The sequence below is a fragment of the Panicum virgatum genome, chromosome 6N (assembly GCF_016808335.1).
Source record: "Panicum virgatum strain AP13 chromosome 6N, P.virgatum_v5, whole genome shotgun sequence".
Classification (NCBI taxonomy): Eukaryota; Viridiplantae; Streptophyta; class Magnoliopsida; order Poales; family Poaceae; genus Panicum; species Panicum virgatum.
Window position 1 is genome coordinate 31,341,506 of NC_053150.1, and position 18,118 is coordinate 31,359,623.

Here is an 18,118-nt window from a genome sequence, read left to right on the forward strand (position 1 = left end):
TATTTCTGACTTAAGGACCGTCAACAAGGATAGAAGGCACCGCTACTCATAAACGTCAGTAGCTGCCTTGAGCTCTGCTTTCTGCTCCTCCTTCAGCTTGTCCTTGTCGATCGGGATCTGATTACTTGTTGAAACCTTGTCCTTCTTGTCAGACATCTTGATTCTTCTGGTCCCACCAGGCGTGCCAAAAGATGTATTGACGCAAAACGATCACACACCAAATCCTGAGAGCCCGTACACCAAGCTCAGACTGCACTTGATTCAAACCAATGCGTGCCAGTCAATTTGACCTGTAAATTGACAAGGAAACAGCAAACCGACAAATACAAGAGCGTATCGGCTGGATTTCCGAATCACTCTTATGCAGCGTATCGGCAAGGCTCTGCCGATACAGAAAACGACAGCAGATCGGGTGTAAATAACGTGTATTAAAAGCGATCTACAGGGAATCGCCAAGAAGCTGCCGATACTGGTATGCAACTAGATGGCTAGATCTAAAATGGACACGTGCCAGATGACAATGGACAGACCCACGATTGTATGGATCTATACAAAGCTAAGCTTACAACCGATCTAATCAGCTTTTCAAGATCTAACACCATAACAAAGGAACTAGTAGCCGATTAAACAGATTGCTAAGCCGGGTAAATTGTGAATAGATCTAAACGAGAAATTAAAACAGCGATGCGCTCGAGATCAAAGCTTAGATAAATTCGATAACTTTTGAATAGATCTGAACGAAGCCACAGCAATGCGCACAGAAGCTAAATCTCAGATTTACTCGATAAACAAAGACTTACCAGCAACTCAAGTCGCTCGAATGTGAGGCGTCCTTAATCAGCTTGAAAGAACTTGTGAAAAAAAAGATGGCGAAGCTGCCGACGGAAAAGTAAATTGCAAAAAGAGTAAAGTTTTGTTGGTTGGATGTGTATCAATTTTCTACAATAACCGGGGGCTCATATTTATACCATACGCTAACAAAGTCCTAGCCGATCACGGCAAAACATGATCTTGCCTTCCTCCGGTCAACTGGATTTCCATCGGTGATGCACGATCACCTTCCAAATCCACCGTTCGCGCTAGACAGAACCTTTTCTCCTCTGCAACACTTTTTTGTTGACACGTGTTAAAATCCGGTGTCAACAACAATCATGTTCTCCAACTACATAACTTTATCCAAAAATTGAAGGTAAATCCACCAAATGGAGATCTACATCTAGCTAGAGGGATGAGAGCATAATTTGAGCCTTAAAACTAACCCAAAAGCTTAGAAAAAAAGATAGAATTAGCATCTACTTACCTCCTAGAGCCACCAACTCCATGGAAATCATGTTTAAAACCTTCCCTCCTCTATGTTTGTTTTGTTGTATTTTCAGACAGCACCTCCCCGAGAGGACGCTGTGCTGTCGGGAGGAGGAAGAAGGTCTGCGCCCAGATATTATGGGCATTTTCAGGGGCAGGTGGCGGCATCAGCCGCCCCCCAAAAATGGGGCTCATCTTCAGGGGCAGTTGATGGTGCCACCCACCCCTGAAAATGAGCCCCATTTTCAGGGGCGGTTGATGCCGCCACCCGCCCATAAACATCGATTTCCATGGGCGGGTCTAATGCTATAGTAGCCTCACTCCTTTTGTAGGAATGTGATACATTTGGACCCGCCCCTAAAAAAAGAATGGACATTGCTACAAATCGTTTCTGTAGTAGTGCATTATGCTATTATAGAGCCAGAGGACCCTCTCTGAATAGTATAGAAATTGGTGCTGTGGTAAACCTTAGCCTGACATGTTCAATAAATGGTAAATGGTGCTTTCACGCATTCAGTATTGCTCTGACCAATATTATCAAATTAGGCACTAAACGACTGCCCACCACTAAATAAAATCATACTTTGAAAGATGTTATATTAAACATGTCAATTTATGCCACTTAAAACTTGAAATTCATGCCCTCTATGGATTCTTGCTACCTTGACCCGTCAAAGCCACTCAGGTTCAGTGTATTTTTTGGGCAGAGTGTCAGCATTGTCATTAGGGTGCGTGCAGCTTAAACATTGGTGGACTCAAACTGTTTGGCAAATTTCAGGTATGATATTGAGAATGCCCACTCCATTCCTTTTATCTTTCCAATGATTATTTCCTGATTCCCAAATCCTCGTCCCATTTGAAAATATGTATTTACCAGTTTACTAGGTTTAAAGTGCTTCTCACACTGCGTTTTTTTGTTAGATCCTCTGAATTCTGAATTGCTTGCTTCCTCTTTGAATATACCTCCCAATACCAGCATGAGTAAAGAGTCACATTTTTTTAACTTGAAATTGTTTTATAATATTTTATTTTGCATCTAGTAATTTCCATAGGTCCACCATGGGTCTGCCAGATTCATTGAGTATGGACGGAATGAATCCGTTTGTTGAAAGGACTAGCACTCATAGCACATGGCTGGTGATCTTGACGATGTACAACCTACCTAGATGGTTGCACCAGAAGAGAAAATATCTTTTATTGTCCATCCTTATACAAGGACCCAAGCATCCTTGCATCGATATTGATATTTTCCTTGAGCCTTTGATGCAAGAGATGGAAACTCTATGGAAGGAGGGTATCCATATGTTTGATTGTTTTACATGGCAGACCTTTAATCTAAGAGCTATTATCTTCACCACCATCCATGATTACCAGGTGTTGCTATTTCTTAACTCGTAGAGAGAAGTCTGCAAGCGTACAGAAATACTATTGTAGCACTTCACCCTGGAGTATTCAGGGTATCGTATTTTCCACGGGGAATGGAGGCGCAATGGTCTTCTAATTAGTTTACCCTGAGGAAAAGAGAGAAAGGTGGCCTTTGGGTAGTGTGGTTGTCTAAGAGAAGAGATACTTGAGAGAGATAAACCAGCTCTCACTTGCTTATTTCGGGCTCTGGCTTACTCTTGGTATGCCAAGAGTATCCGGCTATTAGCTCTACTCCCAACCCTCACATGGGGGACTACAAGGGATGGACAGGGTTGTCACCACCTGCCGCCTACCCCGACAGACTATGGAGATGGTATGCAAACAAAGGTAACCTCTAGTCTAGACACAACATCAACGCTATCGATTACTGCTCTTGCCCCGACTCCGTCCAAGACTCGAGCCCTTAGACTAGAACATCCGCTACGAGGACGGATGGTGATCCCACAAGCAAATGATAACAAAAACTTAACTCTGATAAGAACTCATGAAATGGATGAAGACTCAGATACTTACTCGAAAGAGGCTCATATCCGCTGAGGTACAAGCAGAGGGAAGCCGACAACTCCAGCACTCCTCCCGAACTTCTCCTTACACACTCACTAGCCAAATCTTACAAGTGGAGACCCTTTACATCTCTCCCTCTTGTGGAGTATCTTCTGTTGTTCGCTCTCCTCCTACTTACAAAGGCTCCCAAGGGACGGATCCTCTGTTGAACTCTCGGGGTGGTACCATTCGAAACCAGTGTTGGAGACTCCCAGAGAAAGATGGCCGGGCCTGATTGAGCCCAGTTGGGGGGCAGCCGATCCAAGGGGTCGACCAATCCCTTGCTAAGGCTGTTTGGGCCCATCTTTCGTTGGTACAATCCTTGCGGTCTGCCTATGTGGTTTCTTAGGTGCATCTTCCTTGGCATGCCTGTTTGGTCTGGTTTGTGGGCCCTTCTTGCAAGTGAGACGCAGGACATGATCTTCTGTGCATTTCTTCTACGTTCTCTTATGTTTTCCTTCATATTTCACCTATGGGTGCCTGCAAATCATAATTCACCAAAACTCATGGAATCGATTAGCCATAAGCCCTATAACTAAGTTTGGCCATTATTTAAATTGAAAAGTTGCAGCAGTTGACGGTTGATTTTAACACTTAAGGACCGTCAACACCAGGCTCTTTTTGTCATTTCGGAACAGATTAAAGATAGAACGGGATGCACGGTCTGCGTGGATGAGACTGTATCATCTTCCCTGCAAGAATCTAGAAAGTTAGTTTATCTTGAGTACAGACGCTTCTTGGTGGAAGGACATCGATACCGATGTAAGAAGTTCTACAACTTTTTTTTGGCAAGCCTGAATTACATTCTGCTCTAGTAATAAGAGACTGGCACTATATTTTCAAAATGGTGAAGACCATCCAGGTTAGTTATGGGAAGGTGACAAAAGACGGGAAGAAGAAACAATCCATCTTCTACAAGTACAATCCGTTTTGGGGTGATCTTGAGGTCCACCAAGCAATCAATGACATGCACCTTAAAAAGAATATGTTTGGTAACACAATTAGGCTCTTACAAAACCATTTATAGGGGCGGGCGACATTATCGACCGCCCCTACAAATCCATTTGTAGGGGCGGGTGGTGTCATAACCCACCCCTACTAATAATTTTCAATTTACTTCAAAAAAATCAATTAATTCTAAAAAAATAGCAAAACACACAAGAAAAAGGTGAAACTTTAACCCTGAAATTATTTTGACCTATAGAATAAGGAAAAATGAAATCAATATCTCAGTGTATATTTTGATTGAGGGTGTGCAGATCTTAAAGTATAGAGATAGTAGTGAGACACCTATATTGTGGTTTGCACACTATGAACTATAATACATGCTGAGATATTTTTCTCGTATTTGTTTCTTGTTCTTTTGGTCATAATAATGCTAGAGTTAAATTTTCACTTTTTTGGATATGATTTGCTATTATTTTTTGATATAATACAAATTTCAGGATAATCTGAAAAATATTACTAGGGGCGAGTGGTGGCAAAGCCCACCCCTACATGCCCCTACCTCCCACCCCTACAAATAGATCTGTAGGGGCGGGTGGTGCCGTCACCCACCCCTACAAATTTTTTCTCCTATAAATATCAGGGAAGCCAGGACATAGCATATTTTTTCGCGGCTCTCAATGGACGCCAGCAGGCTTCCGAAGTTTGGATCTCACCATCGCCGTCCTCTCCTCCCCCCGAGCCAGCGCCGCCGTCATCCTCTCCTCCCCTTAAGCCAGCACTGCCACCTTCCTCTCCTCCCTGTGTGCCAGCGCCACTGCTGTCCTCTCCTCCCCATGATGGCCACGTCCTCCACCCCCTGCATCAGCACCGCCGCCGTCCGCGATGCCGGAGCTCGATCACTTGCGGCCCGAGCTGCCAAGACCCACGACACTGCCGCCGACCGCTCATCCTCTGATCCTCCGCGCGGATCTACACTGCCGTCGTCCTGTCCTCCTCCAGTCCTCCATGCCGCCGCCCCTCTCTGTCGGTGCCCTAACTCCTACGGCCCGATAAACCAACTATTGCTTGAAAATAATCGGAAAAATTGTTGTGCCTAATAAATCAATTTATCTTTAATTGGTATGTGCGTGTAAGTGAGTGAGAGTAAGAGACTGTGTGTTTGTGCGAGTGCTAAGAGTGTGGGTATATTTTATGTTCTTTATATCTAAGTAGGGAAATCTATATTTGTAAATATGTTATTATTTTGTTTTTTTTCCATTCTAGAAAATGTTTATTGCATAAAAAATCAAATATGGTTTCAGAATATTACTAATAGTAAATGTTGATGCCATAATAATCAGATAATTGCCTTGATGAGTACAAATAGTTAATGTTGACGAAAAATATAACAAGAGATAATCATTCAACTAATGGAATATTAACGATGGTTCACTTTACAATCGTCCCTTCATTGTGATCATAGCGTGCGTAGGGAGCCTCCTCTTGGGCTAAAATAATACTTGTGTCAACCTCCACTGCGAATGGAGTCATGTCTTCAACCTTGTTGTATTCTTCTTCATCTGTGACATTATCGACTCCCACATTTTTTCTTTTGCCTGCCAGAACTACGTGGCGCTTTGGCTCATCTCTTGCACATAGAAAGCTTGATTTATTTCTATACTTGTCCTTTTTGGATTTGCTAGACATGTCATGCGCATAGAAAACTTGAGTGACATCCTTAGCTAGGAAAAATGGTTCATCTCGATAGCCAAGCTCTTCGAGGTCTACTGTTGTCATTCTGTACTCGTCGATATCGACACCTTTTCCAGATAGCTTTCAGCCATTGCTAATGAAATAGAGGGATCTTCAGCGGCCCATAGTCGATTTCTCAGATCTCCTCAATGTAACAAAAATATGAGTTCATTTGGCCACTGGAGTTTGTGGCATCTATACAGACACCACTACTTTGATTGGTGCTCTTGTTATCTTGGGCTCTTGTGTAAAATGTATGTCCATTAATTTCATATCCTTGGTATGTCAAGATTGAATTAGCTGGACCCCTGGCCAGCCAGGCTAGCTGCTCATGAATTTCCTCGTTGCCCTTAACTTCCTTCTGCAACCAGGTGGCGAACATATTGTTATGATGGTTTGTAATCCATGTTTCAGACTTCAAAGGGTGCCTACTTCGCACCATTTGCTTGTGCTTCTCCATGTACGGAGCCACCAAGGCTGATTATTGCAAAACTGTGAGATGTGTTTTACTCAATGTAGCATGATCAATGGCATTTATTGATTTCCTTCCAAGTGTTCCCTTTCCAATTAGCCGCCCCTCATGACGTGATACTAGAACCCCAATCGGACAAAGTTCATCCACATAGTCAACAAAAAACTCAATGACCTCCTTTGTCACATAACCCTTCACGATGCTTCCTTCTAGATGAGCCCGATTACAAACGTATTTTTTTAGGACTACAAAGTATCGTTCAAAAGGGAACATATTATGAAGGAAAACAGGACCGAGAATATCAATCTCTTTGACCAGGTGAACTAGAAGATGTGTCATAATATTGAAGAATGATGGAGGAAATAACATCAAGACTAACTATACTTTGGACAACATCCTCTTGTAGCCTGATTAGACTCATTGGATTGATTGTCTTCTGAGAAATTGCAATGAGAAATGTGCATAGTTTTATAGTTGTTGCTCGAACATTAGCTGGTAGAATACCTATAAGTATAACTGGAAGTAATTGTGTCATCAACACGTGATAGTCATGGGACTTTACGTGTGCGAATTTCTTTTCTTTCAGGTTTTGTAGCCTCTTTATGTTCGAAGAGTAGCCTGATAGGACCTTAATACTGTTCAAACATTCGAACATACTTTGCTTCTCTTCCTTGCTTAGAGTGTAGTAGGCAGGACCTAGGTAATGATGTCCTTCATCCCTTTTTTTTGGATATAGGGTGGCCTATTATTTCATAGGTTGAACATCTTGCCGCGCTTCCAGTGTATCCTTTGGCTTACCGTATACACCAAGAAAGCCTAGATTGTTGACACAAAAATTCTTTGTTAGGTGCATCACATCAATTGCGTGGTGGACCTCTAAGATTTCCCAATAAGCTAAATCCCAAAATATACTCTTCTTCTTCGACATAGGTGCATGTCCGTTATCACTCTGGACTGATTTGCCTCCAGGTCCTTTTACGACTACTACTTTTATATCTTTGACCATTTCAAATATTATTTTCCCACAACGGTTCCTAGGTTTTGTACGATGATCTGCCTTTTCACCATAATGAGTATGCCTCCTTCTTAATTGGTGCTTGATAGGAAGAAATCGATGATGACCAATATACACGATCTTGCTACAGTGCTTGAGATACATGTTGCCGGTTTCATCTAAACAATGGATACATGTCCTATAACCCTTATTGGACTGTCCGAACAGGTTGCTTAGTGCAAGCTAATCGTTGGTGGTTACGAAAAGCAAAGCACGTAGGTTAAAATGTGCCTCTGCGTGCGCATCCCACACACAAACACCCTCCTCTTTTCACAACAATAGAAGATTGTCAACCAGTGGTTTCAGATACACATTTCTATATGTAAATCCGGCTGGGTTCCGTGGCCTCTCAACATATCCACGCCATCCCGAAATTTGTAGTTCCTATGATTTCTTGCCTACGGTGGTGATCTTGTTTGTGCGCAGCTCCTTTCCTACCGTGCAGTCTCATGTTCACATTCTGTGCCTTGTCTGCTCCGCTCCTTGCCATCGCAGGTCAGCAAAGGAAGGCGCGACTGCCGTTTCTTCGTCTCCCACAGGTAAAAAAGTAGCTGGCGCAACTGCTGCTGTGCTGCAGCTTCGGCCCTCGTCCACACCAAAAGTTAGCAAACTACGTTGCCCTTCCTCCTTCCATGAAATTTCTTTTCGTCCCCCTCCTATTAATTGCCTCCGTGCCAAAAACTCCTCGTGTGCTGAACTGGTTCCATCCACTGCCCAGTCCCCACCCAACCACGGTGAAACCACACACGGCCACGCCCATGGTCGCGAGCAGGCCGCTGCCTCCGCCGCTCCTCCAGCCACGGCTGCGATGCTCGCCACCGCACTAGGATGTCTCTTCTCCTTACGGTTGTCGAAACACGGTTCACCGCGGCTGTCACACGGGCAGCATGAGGCTGCCGATCGTCGGTTGGGGAGACGCTGCGCCTCATCTCTGATTACTTCCCCCAACCTGGAGCCCTTCATCAAGGACCGCGTGGCGCGCCACGGGAGTGGTGTCTTCACCACCCACATCTTCGGCGAGCGCACAGTCTTCTCCGCTGACCCAGCCTTCAACCGCCTCGATCTCATAGCCGAGGACCACGCCGTTGACTGTAGCTACATGTCGTCAATCGCCATGCTGCTCGGCCCGCACTCGCCTCTCCTCACCAAGGGTGTCGCGCACAGACGCCTCCACACGCTGACCTGCCTCGGCTGCCTCGCGTCGTCGCCGCTGCCTGCACTGCGCTCCGGCTCCCCGCTCGCGGCCGGCCAGCGGCGGCCGTCACAATCCACCCGCGGCCAGATCGGCGTCGTTGGTCCTCGCCCGCAGCTGGGTTCGGCTAGCGGCGCCGCCACTACCTGCTCGCGTTCTACACGTAGTGGCTGCGCACCGGCTCCTCGCCCACAACCAGGCGCGATCGGGCGGGGAGATGGAGAAGCGGGGCTCCATGAGCACGAGCGCGTAGGCTAGGAGCATCCCGGCGCTGCTCGAGGGAGGATGGCTATGTGGCATCGTTGGAGTGGTTGGAACCTTCTCGATTCTTTACCATGCTCCCATGAATCCTGGGGAGGCAGGGGCGAAGACGCGGCAGCGGTGCCGTACATGCGGTTCCTGGGGCTTGCGGCAACATCCTTCACCTCGTCGCCTGTTGCCGCGCACCCACATCTTCCTACGCTAGTGCGGCTCTGCCCAGACATCCGGTTTCGTGCCCCGGTGCCTGCTCCGACCCAAACCATGACCTGGATCCGTAACTCATCCTCACGCTCTACCCGTGCTTAGCGACTTTCGCGGTGCGTGGCCCGACCTTCGCACCGCACTCCACGGCATCAAGCCCTGCATTGTACCTGCAGCAGCAGCGTCTGTTATGGTCCTAGACCTCCAAATCACAATAGCAAGAATATTTGAGTTTATGGATACAATCTTGGAGAGGAAATAGGTAGGGAATAGCAAGAACTAGGGTTAGGGAAGCAAGAACAGCCAGAGATACAAGGGGATAGAGTCCGGAGGAGGAAGACGATTGTGTTGTCATTCTGTTCGATACCCCTTACCGGTCCGAGTCCTTTGCCCTTTGTAGCCTTCTCCGTTTCCACAGCCTGGTCCACTTGACAGCAGCTCCTAAGAGGCCTTGTCCTTGACATTCCCCGCCGCTTGAAATGCGGCTTGCCCTCAAGCCGCAACCACAAGGATCCTATGGAAATTTGGAGTAGTTCTTCACCTTCCGCTGATCGGTCTTGACACATTTCTATCAGTGAGTGATCACACCATCGCCAATGAACAGAGCTGCTGCTGCTCAAATCCTTTGCCACCTTGCACTTTAGCTTCACACTAGTAATCAGGTTGATAAGGGGCTCATGCTGCCACCTGTAGGCACGCAAATGATCAACACCAGCCATAGGTTGCACCCAACTGAAGATCACCAATCGCTTCTTGTATTTCACATTGATCAATGAAATGGTTGATTCATTTCTTTTCTGTGGCATCAATACTAGTAGGAGCTGAAGTGCACTTGATTTGTAAACAATTCTGAAGCACAATATAAAGAGCCAATCATAATCATGGATGCCTACTCTCCATAAGCATGTTATCACCCTGTCAGACACCCAGCCAACGATCTTCACAATCAAAAGGCTTTCCATTAGCTTCAAATGTGAACAATGCACACCAGTCAGCAATAATTCTTCCAAGGCATGCAGGGAAACAAAGGAAATGTTGAATTGATGCATATCTGAAATCCATGTCCAAATAGATGGCAGCCGGACAACAATCTGAAAACATTGCTGGAAATAATTGTCTTTGTGCTGGCTTGCACAAAATGAAGTTAAGACTCCAGGATCCCATGGTCGAGTGATGGACAAACTAGTCAAAAAGTATATTATCTTCTCAACCATATCAGTTTGATTTCTATAACTGAAACCACAATCTGGTAGCATTTTCTCAGACAAAGATCGAGCACCTTTAATTGCAAATAGCCAAGCATTAGAATCACCTCGCTTCCCTGATGGCCACGTGTCGAGCATCAAACAATTTCCTTGCACTCTAAATTTTCCAGAACTAAAACCGTTTGTTCCCCATTGAGACAGTGGCTCAACCCTCTGATGCCCATCACTGAATTCATTTGTTACAGCAAACTTGCCTTTGCTGTCATTGCAGTGAGTATTTTGATCCTCTTCTAACTCAATCATATGTGGATTCCTTATTGTGTTGTCCTGATATATGTATTGCTGAATCCCCATGGTCCACAAAGTCATCACAGGGGCTGCCATGACTAACACGAGAAGATCCAGTAACAAAAGCTTCTGCTGCTCATCCCTTGCCATCTTGAGCATGTTTTCGTGAACTGCAATAGCTAAATCATCAAGAAGCCATGAACATGGTAACACATCAAGCCCACGAGCTGCAAGATCAAAGTGTACAGGTGGTGGCCATGGTGGCCTTTGCTGTACCAAAGCCCAACCACATCTTAATGGCGTCCACAAATTGAAGCATCCTTGAATTCTTTTAGAAAGCCAATAGTCATTGCTGATGGGCGGCCAAGGCATTGCTGAACTTGGCTCAGTCATTATTTCAAGCAACATGCAGTCATCACGAACATAAGTGGTAATTGCAACCGGAACAACACCAATCGAGTGAGGATAACAGCTGGTATTGTACCTGAGTAGCTTGCTCTCGAGTCTGCGAGCCTTGTGAACGCCAAGTGGGCAGACGCTGCGGTTGTGACATTTCGTCGAACACGTTGCGGGCGAGACATTAGAGACCTCACCTTCTGCACACAGAACGCCATGAGCAAGAGGTCGGTGACGAACTCGATGTACTGGCCCATGAGGGCGCCGTTCATGCTGCCGAGCGCGAAGAGGAACGCGTCGCAGATGAACTCGCGCTCGATGTCGATGACGTCGGCGATGATATCGCAGACGCGGGCCTCGTCCAGCTTGCTGTGGAGGAGGACGTCCATGGGCGGCGGCGACCGCCACACGCTCTGCAGGGAGTCGAACTACAGCGCGCGCGCGCTTGAGGGCGCCTGGTCGTCTTGGCGATCTTCTTCTTCGTGGCGAGGAACGGCGGCATCGGAAGCCGAAAAGAGATGGTGACAGCGGTGGAGGGTGGAGTCGACGCGGTCGCCGGCGCGTATAGCGCGGGCACCATGGCGATAGCGCGCGCCGATGAAGGGGTCGTGGCCGGCGTCGGGCCGAGGGACTTCGGTGAAGTAGTCATGGGCGCGGCCGAGGACGCTGCTGGCGTGGGCGGCGCAGCTGTGGACGTGGTCGAGGGTGCCGCAGGCGTGGGCGACGCAGCTGGTGTCGTGGCCATCGTGGTCGGGGCGGAGGTCGCTGAAGCTGACGCCGAGGAAACGCTATCCATGCGGTCCAAGATGGCATTCATCTGCTGCAACATGTCCATCCACCTTGATATCGACGCCGACATCTCCGACAGCGACGCGGCCATGGCGAACTCGATTTGGGGAAAAATTTTAGGGTTCCCAAATTGAAGGCTCTTGATACCAATTGTTATGGTCCTAGACCTCCAAATCACAGTAGCAAGAATATTTGAGTTTATGGATACAATCTTGGAGAGGAAATAGGTAGGGAATAGCAAGAACTAGGGTTAGGGAAGCAAGAACAGCCAGAGATACAAGGGGATAGAGTCCGGAGGAGGAAGACGATTGTGTTGTCGTTCTGTTCGATACCCCTTACCGGTTCGAGTCCTTTGCCCTTTGTAGCCTTTTTCCGTTTCCACAGCCTGGTCCACTTGACAGCAGCTCCTAAGAGGCCTTGTCCTTGACACCGTCCTCTGTGCCCTCACTCAGGTAGTCTAATCTCCCCTTGTCTTTTTTGGTTTATGTGGTGCTTCTCTTCCTCTCCTCAGCTCCTCTAATCCCCTATGCACTACCGACACTATCTTTTTTTACTTGTTCTTCATACATGTAAAAAATAAATAGCCTCCTTACATGATGTTTTAATATTTGTAAATAATTGTGCTTAGCCAAATAGAAGTATAGAAAAAAATGAAAACATCTTCTCCTACCATGACAATTATCTTCAAGATTACAAAGAGATTGTGCACGTGAAACGTACACGCAATCAACTAGTCAATATCTTTACTAGATTGCTTTGGGTTGGGGATAAGCACCCATATCGTCCTCCAAGAAGAGAAGTTCTTCGGCAAAGGATGTCAACGGAACTGTTTTGCTCGGAAGGGTAAAAAAATAACTAGAAGCCATTGAGCTATTACTGCTCAGCGAAAGTGAACTCGTAACTAAGAAAGCTGGTATCACAAACGAAACCCTTCCCTCTTGACTCATCAAGCCCTGGATGGATGGCTGTTCTAGCCGATCACGGGAGACCTAGAAAACAGGTCAAAGATCTAGGCCAAAGGAACCACTTATTGCTTGAACCGGTACTAATGTGAGACATCAGCACCGGCTGCATCAATAACCGGTACTCTTGGCCTGCGCCAAGTGCTGGCAAGGCGCGCCACGGCACAAACCGGTGCCAATGCACTGACAAAGACACCGGTTAAATCCATCCGCCGGTACCAAATTGGCCATGCATCAACGGCACCGGGTGGTGGCATGAACCGGTGCCTATGGAGCAGACATTAGAAATGGTGGAAGAAAACACCCGGTACCAATGCCTCTCGCGTCTCTGGATATTTGTAAGTGCTGGGCGCGCGTCCTCTCTCTCTCGTTTCGTCTCATTTCTCTAGCTCTCATCTACTCTACACACGTCTCTCCCTCACTCCGTCTCTCCCTCACCCTGGGCGAGCGCCGCGCATGCGCTGCGCCGCCGCGTGCGGGCAGGCGAGCACCGCGCCGCCGCCTCGGCTCTCCTCGTGCGCCACGCCGCCGCGTGCGGGCGGGCGAGCGCCGCGCGTGCGGGCGTGCGCCGCCACCTCGGCTCTCCCCATGCTCCGCGCCGCCGCCTCGGCTCTCCGGCCCGAGGTCCTCCCCTGCTCGAGCGACGGGCGGCCCGGCTTCTCCCTTGCGGGGCGCAGCGGCCCGGCTCGAGCTCTGCCGCTGCAGCGGATCTCCGGCCGGCCTCCTCCGCGCGGGGCCACAATGGCGGCCGCCGGATCTGCGCAGGGCCTGCGGCGGCGGCGGTGGGCACACGCGGCGAGAGGGGCCTCCAACGCCAGCCAGCGGAGCTCGCACGGGCGGCCTCGAGCTCCGCGGAGGAGTCCACGGCGGCAGCCCCTCCCACCTCCCTCCCTCCTCCCTCCGGCCGGGTGCTCGCCCTCCTCCTCCATGGCAGACCTCAAGCTCGGCGGTGGTCCTGCCCGACGGCGGCCTTCAGCTCCCTCGGCACGGCGACGTTGGGCGGCGAGGCGAGCAGGGGCCGCCGGCGGGTCGGATTCCGGCGGCCGCGTCGCCCTTCCCCTTCTCCCTCCCTTGCCGGCCTCCTCCGTCTGCGCAGCGGCATCTGCACCGGAAATTTGCAGGCGAGCAACTGCCAGCCAGCGAGGGTCTCCGCGGCGGCGAGCGGCTCCACCCAGCCGTTGGTGATTTTTTTTCTTATTTTTATGAAATAGAGATGGGTGTTGATTGTATTATCCTGTGATCGATTCTTTGAATGATAAATCTATATATGGATTTTGTATATGTCGATCCAATATTTTGTGGTTGATCGATTCTTGAATGATTGGTGGAAGGTGAGAAGAGAACGGAAGAGGATACGAGGGAACGGGAGATGATGCGATGGAATGGGGTGACCGTCTTTGGTACCGGTTGTTATTTTCAACCGGTGACAAAGAATACTTTGGGCATCGGTTGATTTACCCGGTGACGAAGAGGGAGGCCATTGGTCGCGGTTTCGGGGTACCGGTTCAAAAACCGGTACCTATGCCTCTTTTCAACCGGTGCCTACGACTGTTTTTCTAGTAGTGTGGACTTTCTTTATATTCACAATACTTGCTCGCATTTCTTATTTCATGCACCTTCACAGCCTTTACTGTAGCCTTCTGCTGAGTCCCAGTCCTACCACCTCCCCTCTTTTCAGTCAGAGTACCACGACCACGTGACTGGGCTTTCCCCCACGACTAGCACCTACCGTGTCAACCATACGCCATAAGGATGAAGACCTCAATGACAGACAAGCTCTTCCTCTAACGGGCTGTTGGGTACCAAGTGAGTAGGGCCCGCTGCCTACACATGAATTAGCTTCCGAACAAGCAAGGGATTCAGCGCAAAAGCCACCAATTTCATCCACATTGAATTTATATATTAGAATAGCCAATTAGAATAATAAGAAAGAATCAAAGTCCAGGTTGGTTTGTGAGCCTAGTGACTGCTAAACAACCTAAAAGAAAGAGGAGATTGACTCCGACTTTTCAAAGCGACATCATAATGAACTTCCGCTTCATACACAACCAAGGAAGAAGGTTGTATATATAAAATGTCACAGGCCAGGTACTATGTCCACTGTTCTGCTCACCGAAAGGATTCATGCCATCCGTACCTGAGCCAAACATTATATTCCTCGCATCATTTGCAAATGTTGGGAATGTTCTGTCCACCTTTCTCCACTGGGTCCCATCAGCGAGGTGTCTCAACATATTGTCTTGCTTACGATATTTTTTGTGCCATCGCATCAATTTAGCATTCGTTTTGTCGATGAACAAATATTTCAGACATGGTATAAGAGGAAAATACCACATCACCTTGGCAGGCACCCTCTTCTTGATACGCATCCCCTCAACGTCGCCTGGATCATCTTGAGGGATCTTATACCGACATGCGTTACATACCGGACACGCATTTAAATTTTCATACTCCTCACCACGATATAGGATGTAGTCATTAGGACACATGTATCTTCTGTGCTTCTAACTTAAAGGAAAAACAATCTTTCTTGCCTCATATGTTGTTTCAGGCAAGGTGTTACCCTCAGGGAGTAGGTTTTTTTTATAAGTTTCAGCAACTCCTCGAATCCTTAGTCAGACAAACCATTTGATGTCTTCCATTGCAACAATTCCAATATTGTACCCAACTTTTTGTGGCCTTGTTTGCAATTTGGGTAGATCAATGTTCTGTAGTCCACCAACATATGCTTCAGATCTCTCGATTCCTTTTCTGTTTCGCAAACTTCCTCAACTTCGCGCAGCATCTGACCAAGATCATCTTCTACAACGTGTCCTTCAGTATCTTCTTCAGGCTCACCCATTGCAGTATCTTCAAAAAAGGCACCGTAATTGGCCACAAAAGTTAGGAATTATGTTATCTTCTTCTTCATTATTATCCAGCATAATCCCTCTTTTTCCATGCATGGTCCGAACATAGTAGTTGGGCATGAAACCACAACTAAACATGTGATTGTGGATGGTTCTTGATGATGAGTAATCCTTCCCATTCTTATAGAATTCGCATGGACAACAAACAAAACCGCCGTACTTGTGTTTCTCAGCCACTTTTACGAATTCATGCACGCCATCAATGAACTCCATTGAACGTTGGGCGGTCATTTACATCCATTGCCGACTCTTCTAGGTGCACAGTTCATTTATATACATCGTTAGTGTCAAAATATATCATTCTTTAAACAATATTTGAAGTAAAACATAATTAATTGAATCACTTTTTGATACTCTTCAGCTCATTTTCTTACATGGTTGATTGATTCCGAAACAAATTGGATTTTCTTGGGCCCTCGCTCCGAAAGAAGGGAGAACACCAAATCAGTTCTAAGATTTGGTGTCTCTTTTCTATTGGAGAAGGGCCCAGGGGAGGCCATGCAATTTGTTTCAGAAAAAGATCCCTATATGCATCATTAGAGTGTCTTCAAAATTATATACAATTTGCTTTGTATTTGAAAGAAACATATATTGCAATCAGAGTTTACAATTCATCTGTATACATCATTAGAGTGTCAAAATAAATCATTTATTAAGAAATATTGGAACTAAAAAAAATTAAATCTCTTTTTGACACTCTTCAGCTTATTTTCATGGTTGATTGATTCCAAAACAAATTGGGTTTTCTTGGTCCCTCGCTTTGAAACAAGGGAGAACACCAAATAAGTTCTAAGTTTTGTGTCTCTATTCTTTCGGAGAAGGGACCAGGGAAGGCCATGCAATTTGCTTCAAAAAAAGATCCCTATATGCATCATTAGAGTGTCTTCAAAATTATATACAATTTGTGAATACAAAATTTGAACAGAAACATCTATTGCAATCAGGGTTTACAATTCATGTGTACATCATTAAAGTATCAAAAATCATTTATTAAACAATATCAGAACTAAAAAATAAATTAAATCTCCTTTTGACACTCTTGAACTCATTTTCATGGTTAATTGATTCCGAAACAAATTGGGTTTCCTTGGGCCCTGGCTCCAAAGAAGGCAGAACACCAAATTAGTTCTAAGATTTGGTGTCTCTCTTCTTTCAGAGAAGGGCCCAGGGGAGGCCATGCAATTTGTTTCAGCAAAAAGATCCCTATATGCATAATTAGAGTATCTTCAAAATTATATACAATTTGCAAATATAAAATTGAGCAATATTGGAACTAAACTAGAATATATTATCTCACATGGGTAACAATTATACTAAAATAATAGTAAAATAATCCAATTGCTAACTACATCTAAATAAATAATTTTCTTATGCCTAATAATTTATAACAACTATAAACTAAATCGGGTGCAAACTACATCTACAAATATTTATCATATGTATAAACTAAATTAAGTGCTAACTACATCTAAAAATTAATTTGCTAAGACATGGAGAAAAATTACTAACCTTTTAAAAAAATTACAAAAATTCTCCTCCCCTCCCCTCGCTTGGTTGCCATGAACAATGAGTTCACTGCAGTTTGGAAGGGGAGGAGCTGGGGTATCTATAGGGCGGGACAAAGGCACTAGTTGGTGCCCAATGACCCGGCGCAAAAAATTAAATCATTAGCACCGGTTAGAGGTCCCAACTTATGTCAATGGCCAGCACTGGCACCGGGTCATGGCATGACCCGGTGGTAATGTCTGGTCCATAAGCACCAGGTCGTACCTCCACGTGATGTCTTTGATGCATGGGCCATTCGGTACTGGCTCGTGGCACCAACCGGTGCCTTTGCTAGCAAATTGGCACCGGTTTGTGCCGCGCGGGCCCTCAACACAGACCAAGAATACCGGCTGTTGTTGCAAGCAGTACTGATATCTCGTATCAGTACTAGTTGTAATAGTAACTGGTACTTTTGATCTGGATCTTTGGTCCCCATCTTTGTACCCATTCTGAAGGCAAATTGGGAGTGTGCATGTTGCAATTAGAGAGTACCCTCTTGATTTTTAGCTCACCCTCCGCCTATTTTCAGCCTATCAGTAAGACAAGGCGGCCTGCTATTGGTCCAGTGTCTTGGAAACGGATAAGCGCGAGCAGAGCAAAATGGCTCCAAAGTCGTTTAGTTCCCAAAAAAATTTGTGCAGTACTCGTCACATTAAATTTTCAGACACATGCATATAACATTAAATACAGTTAAAAAAATAACTAATTACATAGTCTAACTGATTCTTACGAGATGAATCTAATGACACTAATTAATTTATGATTGGATATTAATTATCAAATAACAACGAAATGTGCTACAGTAGCTAAATTCAAACTTTTTCACCAACTAAACACCCCCTCATAACAATATATACAGTAGTAGTACAACTTCGTGAACACGTCTCCCCTCACG

General features: G+C 46.2%; 1 protein-coding gene across 3 annotated transcripts; it reads right to left on the bottom strand.

Annotated features, from left to right (window-relative positions):
• Nucleotides 1-9,313: 9,313 nt before the first annotated feature.
• Nucleotides 9,314-12,144, bottom strand: LOC120678573 (ribonucleoside-diphosphate reductase small chain-like). Of its 3 annotated transcripts, XM_039959818.1 has the most exons (3): nucleotides 11,107-11,587; nucleotides 10,181-10,974; nucleotides 9,314-10,102 (listed from the first exon to the last, which is right to left on the bottom strand). In XM_039959818.1, the coding sequence occupies exons 2-3, from the start codon at nucleotides 10,779-10,781 to the stop codon at nucleotides 9,363-9,365; spliced, it is 1,341 nt and encodes a 446-aa protein (XP_039815752.1). In that variant the 5' UTR covers nucleotides 10,782-10,974; nucleotides 11,107-11,587; the 3' UTR covers nucleotides 9,314-9,362. The 3 variants fall into 3 exon arrangements, with proteins under 3 accessions (XP_039815752.1, XP_039815753.1, XP_039815754.1); XM_039959819.1 differs by having other exon boundaries at nucleotides 9,314-10,974; nucleotides 11,107-11,592; XM_039959820.1 differs by having other exon boundaries at nucleotides 9,316-10,974; nucleotides 11,107-12,144.
• Between the last annotated feature and the right edge of the window lie 5,974 nt (nucleotides 12,145-18,118).

Coding starts and splice junctions, on each gene's coding strand:
- LOC120678573 (XM_039959819.1), bottom strand. CDS start 10,781: ATGCTCAAGATGGCAAGGGATGAGCAGCAGAAGCTTTTGTTACTGGAT.